General features: G+C 30.7%; 1 protein-coding gene across 5 annotated transcripts in view; it reads left to right on the forward strand.

The window, feature by feature from the left end:
- Positions 1–90: 90 nt before the first annotated feature.
- unk (RING finger protein unk) overlaps positions 91–9,520 on the forward strand; it is a 21,148-nt gene continuing 11,718 nt past the window's right edge. The window contains exons 1-10 of one of the 5 annotated variants that reach the window (XM_035876504.2): positions 91–1,011; positions 1,220–1,429; positions 6,834–7,256; positions 7,331–7,554; positions 7,906–8,036; positions 8,194–8,370; positions 8,450–8,642; positions 8,750–9,021; positions 9,101–9,310; positions 9,397–9,520. The exon at positions 9,397–9,520 is cut by the window's right edge and continues 32 nt beyond it. In XM_035876504.2, coding sequence (XP_035732397.1) covers positions 953–1,011; positions 1,220–1,429; positions 6,834–7,256; positions 7,331–7,554; positions 7,906–8,036; positions 8,194–8,370; positions 8,450–8,642; positions 8,750–9,021; positions 9,101–9,310; positions 9,397–9,520 — 2,023 coding nt within the window. In that variant the 5' untranslated portion in view covers positions 91–952. Of the gene's footprint in view, positions 1,012–1,219; positions 1,430–3,544; positions 4,495–6,833; positions 7,257–7,330; positions 7,555–7,893; positions 8,037–8,193; positions 8,371–8,449; positions 8,643–8,749; positions 9,022–9,100; positions 9,311–9,396 lie in introns of those variants that run through there. The other 4 variants (XM_035876506.2, XM_035876507.2, XM_035876503.2 and 1 more) reach the window with 4 other exon arrangements.

Genomic DNA, 9,520 nt, shown 5'->3' on the forward strand with positions numbered 1-9,520 from the left:
TTGAGATTCATTAAACAGTTCAGTTACTAAGTGTTAGAAATACATTTACACTTGCGAATTGTGATTTCACTTCTAGTATTGTGTAAATCTATGCTCAGAGTCTGAAATGATCAAGCGTCGTGATTTATGTTTGACTGAAGAGATTATAAATCATCATCAGAATTTCCAAATTTTCAAAAAAAAAGCGGATGAAAGTTTAGTTTTCTCACGAGTGTTTATATCGAGATATCTTTATCAGCGATATTTATATATACTTTGTAGTGTTCCATCGTGCATAACACGTGAATATGTATCAGTAAAATGGTATGACTATGTTTACTTTGTGTACCAAAACATCGATGACCTTGAAGGTGGGATAGTCACATGATCTTGTTATGAGGAAACGATTGGTCGAGAAACCGAGACGAATATAGTGTCTATTGCGTTGTGCATGCTCCGCGTAATAGGTCCTGTATTCTGCATTCGATAGGCCAAAGGCAAAGCGCGGCAAGGAGCGGTCGAATGAGCGGCTGAGTGAGCGAAAGGAAGAGAAGAAAAGAGAAAAAGTGAGGGTGAGAAAGCGGTAGAATCATTGGAACGAAATAGAGAAGGAGAGAGAAGCGCGAGAGACAAGAGCAAACGAGGACGAGGTAGTGAAGAGGAAGAGGTAGCCAAGAGCGACGAGAAGAGAGACAATTAAAGGCTAAGACGCGCGACGGCAACGGCGACGAAGACAACAACGACGACGACGACAAACGGACAAACGACGAACGCAACGAGGACAACAACAACGACGACGACGAACGCAACGAGGATAACAACGACGACGACGAACGCAAAGAGAACAACAACGTCGACAACGACGACGACTCGACGCGACGCGACGACAACGAAGAAGAAAACGAAGTGTGCCGCCGTTCGGTCGTACGTCCGTGTGTGTGCGCGCGCGTTGGTCGCTAGTGTTGTGTCCAAGATGAAGTCCGACTCTAAACCTTTGTTGACAGCTCAAGCGGAAAAGGCGAATCATTACACGTAAGTAGCGCCCGCCGGGCCGGTCGCGTGCTACGTGAGAGAAGTGAGATAAAGATCAGAGCCAGAAGTGCGTGACCCAAAGTGGAGTGCGAGAAAAAAGAGAGAGAGAACAGAGAAAGAGAGAAAACCGCGAACAGCGCGGCTACGACGCGCGCGTCGACAAAAAACTCCACGAAATAATGTGTAGCTCTGTGGATTCGCATTCCAGATACTTGAAGGAATTTCGCGTCGAACAATGTCCCCTCTTTATACAGCGCAAATGTACACAGCACCGTCCCTTCACGTGCTTCAACTGGCACTTTATGAACCAGCGGAGGCGCAGACCGGTGAGAAAGAGGGACCGCACCTTCAACTATAGTGCTGATAATTATTGTACCAAGTACGACGAGACCACCGGTATATGCCCAGACGGAGATGAGTAAGTTGATATTTCGTCTTAAGAAAACCTTATTTTTTTCTTGTTGCCTTTAATTGTTTTATTTTGCTTTCGGACGAATTTAAAGAATTTGTCAATTATTGTAACGAAGGCAACGGTGACGGTGACGCGACGCGTTGCCTTCTAAGTACTCTTGCCACGGCCGTCACATCGATTTAAACGCTCGTTCATTTGTTCGCGACGTTCACAAAATCATCGATTTGTCTATTATTTTCTTTACTAAACGATTAAACATATCTATTATTGAGGATAATATTTTTTATTTTATTACGTTTTATTTGTCGCATTCGTAATGGCAGTGATAATAATCATTAGACGTCTTTGAATGGTTTATGAATACCACTTACTATACTTTCACTATGTCTCACGAACAACCATTTCTTTTCAACTCTTTGAATAGTCGTATCCTAACGTACCCTGTTAAGATAAGGGGAATAGGAGAAATAGACAAAAGTAGAGTATTGCTATACTAAATGTGTTTTACGTCCACAAGGGAATAACACATTTTCTCTCGAATTCTTTCATGTCCCTCTTCTCCCACCATCTTTTTTTCTCCGAATACTCTCCTATCCCTCCTTCCTCGAATGGTTTTGCCTCCTTTCTTTGTGTCGTTGACACGCGTGTGTACCGTTGTATGTAATATATATGTCTCTCTTCCTCTTTTAATGTATGACGTATATAGCATAACTCGTCAACGAGTGTAACTTTTGTAACGAAGCGCAGTTTGTCACTTTTCGTTCATATGACGCGTTTCTTGTTCGACTATGTTGAGATAGGTATACGCCGAACGACGTTTAAATTGCAAGAATTTTTTCGTTTTCTTTCGTTTTTTATAGTAAGGAGAGAGAAAGAGAGAGCTTATGCATAATTTGTATTACCGAAGATAGAAAAATCACTTGCACTTGTAGTAAACACATCCCTTTTAATTTTAAAGGCAAATTTATTATAATTTACCTTCAGAAAAAAGAAATAATCTTACTAAAAAAATTTTCGTTTGCAAGTAGTATAATATTTTATATTTATTTATTTATTATTACTCTCATGTAGGAGAAAGAAGAAAATAAGTCATAAAATTTTCACGTAAGATGAATGATACGAAAATCTTGATATCTTCGTTTCTGCAAAAGTACACAGTATAGTAATAATTCGAGGTTAGCGTCACAAACAAAAACTAAATAAAAAAATAAGCATTAGCATAGTATGTCGTATGACATAGAATCAACTGTACACTCCTATTATGCAATATTCTTCAATTATATTTTTAATGTTTATAAAAAAGCAACAAACATAACAAAGCAAGCATAAAATAATATATTAAAAAAATATTGTTCTTCAATTATTATGTTATACGTCAATATATTTTCGATGTGTATGCATTTTACATCCTATAATTTATATATGTTATAGTACAATTATTATACAAACAATTTTATCATAAAATAGGCATGTCATGTAATTTATTTTTATTAAATAAAAATGTATTGCACGAAACATAATCCCTGAACAATTGAATCACCGAATTACTTCTTAATACAATTTAGATTTTTGTCTCATGATTTTAAGTTTTTAGTTATATATATTAGTACGACATATTAGAATGATTTGCTATACATATCTTAGAGATGTGCAAATTTTTCTGCGCCGTTGGATTCTTTCAATACTTTTGAATTTGCCCCTATTCGAGTATATTCAGGCGTTTTCAAATATTATAGTTCAGATAAATAATGCACATACAAATTTTTAAGTTATACATACTAGATAGTAATGTCTTTGTACGTAATAATTTAACAACAGTGAACAACTGTTGAAGAGTGCTGTGTAAGAACAAGAATACGCTAAGAAGCGAAAGAAAAAGAAAAGGGGGATAAGAGACAATTGATTTCACAAGTCAACTTTGCACTTCTCTCTAATATACCTATCTTCAATGATGTACGCGAAGAAAATATGAATTCGAAAAAAAAAATATTTTACGAGTACTTCGAATCATTTGCACTATATACTCATCCCCGTATAGGATGCTTATACAAAGTAGTCCCAATCCTAGAATTCTTTTAAAATTAAACCCAAGTATTAATAGCTTACTTATTTCGGTTTCAGGTGTAATCGAAGATACTGACTCTGTTACCATCAGTAAGAGAAGTACAGTGAATTATAATAGCGCCTGAGATGGGGGTATCCTCTACTTTGCTTAGCTTTCCTTTTCATATAACTTTTGTTATTTTTCTTCTATCGTTCAAAAGAAAATATCATTGTGTATGTTCAAAGTTCACACCTGAAGATTTATTAAGAAATAAATAATATTAGTGATACACAAGTATACGAATGAACAAAAAAATATCAATTAGTATAGAAAAATTAGTTATTAATTCATTTTTATTATTCATGTGATAAAATAGTAATAATTGTAATACTTTCAATTAAAAATCACTAATCATTACGTTATATTTTCAATACATATGGATATTAGACTTACAGTTATAGTTTTATCCGATAAAACTAGAAGGATACAAACATGCGGAAAGGGAAGTTGGAGAAAATGGAGGGGGTATCCTCACTAGGTGCCATTATTGCTACTTACTGTACGACTCACAGCAATCGTGTGCGTAACGAGGATTTGTAGTATAGTATTCGTGGGAAAGCTTTTGCAGGAAGAAATATGTATAATAACATTAATTTAACTTCTAATTTGCCGAATATAACTTCATATAATTCTTCATCAAATTTATTTTCCTTCCTTCTTTTTTTTTCTTTTTTTTCTTTGCAAAAGTTTTATAAATTACTACGCGCGAATACTAGGGCTATATTTTACCTTTACGTACATCGATTAAAGTAAACTTTTTTATCACAGATATATAAATAACGAAAACAATGAAATTTAAAGAACTTGGCTGGTGATAATAGCTAAAATTTCAGTAGTTCCCTCTCAGTTGTAGATTCAGAAATAATAAAAGTAGATAAAAAATTCAAATATTATTTCTAAACTAACTAAAGTATACAATGTACAATTACAATTTTTTAATAGAGGTGAAATTAATATATTATGCAAAGTAAGTGAAGAATTATAAGAAAAATAGTTTTTGTTATAACATTAATAAACAATACAAAATAAAATTAAAGTTTTTATTAAGAGTCCTTATAGTGTAAAATATAATATTTTACCAAGCTTTCAATAGTTTTTTTTCTATATATATTCATAAAAAGTAATCTAACATTAAACTTATTCTATTATGAGATTCAACAAATTTTGTGCTATATACAAATATTTTGTTATGCTATTGTGATATATATGGATTATTTTATAGGTTAACCATTATAGACAAACTATTACTATTTATATATTTATTATATAATGTTGCAGTGTTTATTATAAAACTTTAAGCATTCAAGTCTTGAACTTATATTTTACGTAAAATTGCTGCTCATTTATAAGTTACTATTGTATTATATGTCTACATATTGAATTAGTACACCCATACTGAAATATTTAATATTTTCTAAATTTATTATATATATTCTTTTCTCTTATTTTATAATCGTGTTATGTTACTTACACATATATACAATCATTCTCAAATGATCATATGGTTTCGAAAGTAAAATTTTGCAAGAATAAATAAAATCTTTTGAACTGTGAACTGTAATTAATGTGTTAATATGAACAATGTCAAAAAATGTTATAAAATGGCAATTGAAAGTGACAATACTAAAATAGTAAAATATGCCTTTTATAAGATTTGTATTAAATCTTATTATAATAATTTAATAATTGTAATTTATAAATTTCATAGTTTCAAAGAGTATATATTTATCTAAATCATTATATAAATACATTTGAAACATTATGGAAAAAAAATACATCCACTTTGCATGATTTTATAGTCATAACAGAAAATTTATTTTTTAATATTGATATAATAATTAAAAAAAAATTACACTGCATTATGTATATTTTTACACTTGGAACATAAATATATTTACAACTTTGTGTTTTCAAATATCTTACATTACATCTATGTGTTTTAATGTTCTAATTATTTATTAAAATATAAATTTAAAATATGAGAATAGTAAGTTGTAATATTATTTAAGTGAATTTTTTAGGTTATATTTTTATTTTTAGGTTTATAATTTTTTAGGTTTTATTATTAGCAGAGACTTAATACTTCATAATATGGAGTATATATGCATGTGTGATATAACAAGTTAAGCCTGACGTTGAGATAAATCCATTGTGCATCTCTTATATGGAATATTTTATTATTTATATCTTATTACTATTTTTATACACATAAGAAAATTTCAATGTAATATTATTCTTTCAAGATATATTTATAGCATAATACGAATTTTAAATAATATGCAAGTTAATTATAATTTTAGGATCATGTGATGTTATCTTTCTTTGAATAATTTTATTACATAAGATAGTGTAACGTAATAGAATTGAACCTCACACAAATTATAATATCAAATAAGCACATATAATTCTTTTTGCATGATTGTTTAATTAATCATTAATGATTATTTTATAATTATTTTTTATATGTTATCTTTTATATATCTAAAAATACTTGAGAAAGTAAACACATTTTGACTGATCAAAAATATCATGTTTAATTTCAATGATTGTGTTGGATAATTATTGTTATAATTATCACATATTTAATTTTTGGATGGTATAATATATTGGTTTTCTAAAAAGAATGTCAACCTTTACATTAATCATTATCACATCGAAATACCATGATCATATAAATGTTTGTAAAGATTATATTTAAGCTAATGCTTTCTTATATTAAATTTTATTAGTGCATGCATATAAACAAATAATTTTTATGATATTAAAAGTAAAATTCTAATAGTAATTTAATTATAGCAATTTTATGTTTAATTATTAATATTATGCTTTTGAAACAATTGTGTCATAATTATATTTATCTTTTAAATGTGCATGCATTATTTGAATTTATCTTTATTTATTTACATATATTTTCGTCGACTTTTTACACCAAATACAGTACTAATTCTCTTAAAGAGTAAATAATGTATATTTAATATATTTAATGTATGAGTATAGTATGTTATAATTGAATTATGAAAAGTATGAATGAGTGGGATTCATGGTAACATAGTGATTTTAAGTACTACACGCGAAATGTGGAGATCTAGGTTCGATTCCTAGTCCATCATGCAGTCTATTTTTTCATACGTATATATACAGCTATGATATTGTTTCATTTTAAATGTAAAAATATTAATGCATGATCATATTAATTTTATAAAAATAGTAGATGTATATTGTTCATCTTGTTTATATATCTTCTGTTTGAAATAATATTCAGATATCAGAATGGAACAAGTTCTCACAAATTATTTTTTTGAACAGGTGCCCATTTTTACATCGTACTGCTGGCGATACTGAGAGACGTTACCATCTGCGTTATTATAAAACATGCATGTGTGTTCATGATACGGACACACGTGGGTTTTGTGTTAAAAATGGACCTCACTGTGCCTTTGCACATGGCAATCATGATTTACGACCACCTGTGTATGATATCAAAGAAATACAGGCATTGGAAAATCCAGATACAGATCCTAATTCTTCGTCCAATGGACCAAACATTCTTGATAAGGAACGAAATTTGATGAATGAAGATCCAAAATGGCAGGACACGAATTATGTACTTAGTAATTATAAAACAGAACCGTGTAAACGACCTCCAAGACTTTGTCGTCAAGGTTATGCTTGCCCACAATACCATAACAGTAAAGATAAAAGACGTAGTCCACGAAAATATAAATATAGGTAAATTAAGTTTTTTTTATTCTACTTTCAATATCATTAAAATAATTTTAATATTATTATTATTGTTTTCCTAGATCAACACCATGTCCAAATGTAAAGCATGGAGAAGAATGGGGTGAACCAGGAAACTGTGAACAAGGAGATGCCTGCACATATTGTCATACCCGTACAGAACAACAATTCCATCCTGAAATTTACAAATCAACTAAATGCAATGATGTACAGCAGGCTGGTTATTGTCCACGTGGAGTCTTCTGTGCATTTGCGCATGTTGACCGTGAGTGTACCCTCATCAATCGTACGTAAAACAATTGTTACCTATTTCAGCAGGCTTAGAATATTTCGCAAATAATTTTTTTATCTAAAATTGTATCTAAAACCGAACTTATGTAATTCAAGTTCCAAGTACATTATTCTCATTGTATATATAACTTAATTTTGCGTAACAGATTTAAATTGAATTTAATATTTTACAACGATATATGTACACTCTCCTCCATTCTTATGTTATGTAAAAATTACTTTTGGCATTTTACAAAAGTGGAATTTAATTTCTTGAAAATAATAAACTTTATCATTAAAATTGCTTCTCAAAATTGATAAATTGGGACGTTGGTATGGTGTGCTGATGGAGCAGTATTGCCAACAGAAGAAATGAGTCTGGCGAGGGACATGGCGGTACCCATAGATTGCGGCACAAATTTAGCAGATATACTCAATAATGCTTTACCACCTGATAAGCGCAGTCATGACAAAGACAAACCTCTTAGCGATAGCAGTGTAAGTTTTTAATTCTTGTGTAAATTTGCAATAAAAATTTACTTAATAATAAAATATAATTATATACATATAACAAATGAATTTGTTAATGTGAATTATATACATATAACAAATTCATTTGTTATATAACAAATTTTATCAACTGATAAAATTGCAGAACGGAAGTGGTGAAGTATCTGAATCTGCGAGTACTAGTAGTCTTGGTAGTAATAGTTCACATAGTAAAGCTCCTGGTGCTCAACTTCATAATTCCAATTCTAACAATGCTGTGAATGTTTCTGCCCAACAGAAACTTACTAGTATACTTTACAATCCTAGTTCTCTTTTACAAGCTGTAAGTTTCTTCTTTATTTGTATTTAATTAATGTTCTGGTTTTTAAAGTTGCTCTATATCAATGTAATATTTTTAATAGGGTGAAATAAGAAAACAAATGGTGGCTATAGACAGTGATCCATTATTAACAAAAGCTGAAAAGGCTCAACAAAAGCAAAGTTTATTTATCACATATAATTTAAATGGAACTTTAGGAAGTCATTCATTGACAACAACTGTATCACCATTATCCAATTCATTTTATCCAAACGACACTGTTGAATCTGTAGTAGGTGTGTGCTAATTTATTATTAATTTAATATTATTAAAATATTAGCTTTATATGTGTTTGATATATATATTGCTCAGCTAATAATGTATTATTTTTTTCTTTTTGTAGGAAATGCATTAGATGAATTACATTTAGATGATCCACTAAATTTAGTAGAATCAATTCATAGGGATACTAATTCACCAATTAGTAATTCTATATCAGCGGGTTTAGCAAGTTCAGGATTACTTGGTAGTTCAGCTCCAGTAAATATTCCTGGGATGACAGAACGATCTGTTTTGACAAATTTTTCTCCATCTACTTCAAGTCCGCTTCAGCAATTACAATCAGCCGGTTTCCTTACTGGACACAGATTTTCACATCAAGATTCTATAGAATCGGTAAGCATATATTACTAGTTAAAAACAACAATAAGATTTTTGGCAACTTTTTTTAATAATTTATGTTTTGGATTTTCAGACAATGCCATTTATGAATCAAGTTTCAGATCCATTTAACAATCACATTTCTCAGCTTAGTAGTTCAGCTTCTAAGCTTAGTGGATTTAATAGTAGCCTATTTGACTTTGCAAACCAAGGAATGTCACCATCTCGTACACAACCTCTCCCAGCGTCTCCACTGGTCAGTGCATTCTCCATCAGTCCAAGTAACACAGGATCTTTATCTGAGGTTAGAGTTTTTATAGCTATTACATATTTTGTTATTTTGTAAAAAGAAATTTGAAAAAATTATTAATTTTCAATAATTTATCATAGGTGCAGAGACTCAGAGAAGAATTGACTTCAAGTCGTGCTCAGTTAGCAACGTGGGATGAACGAATCAATCAAGCTAGAGCCGCTTGTGCAGCATGGCAATTAGAAAGTGAAGAAGCTAAAAGAA

The sequence above is a fragment of the Vespa mandarinia genome, chromosome 1 (assembly GCF_050613455.1).
Source record: "Vespa mandarinia isolate Hongniang chromosome 1, ASM5061345v1, whole genome shotgun sequence".
Lineage (NCBI taxonomy): Eukaryota > Metazoa > Arthropoda > Insecta > Hymenoptera > Vespidae > Vespa > Vespa mandarinia.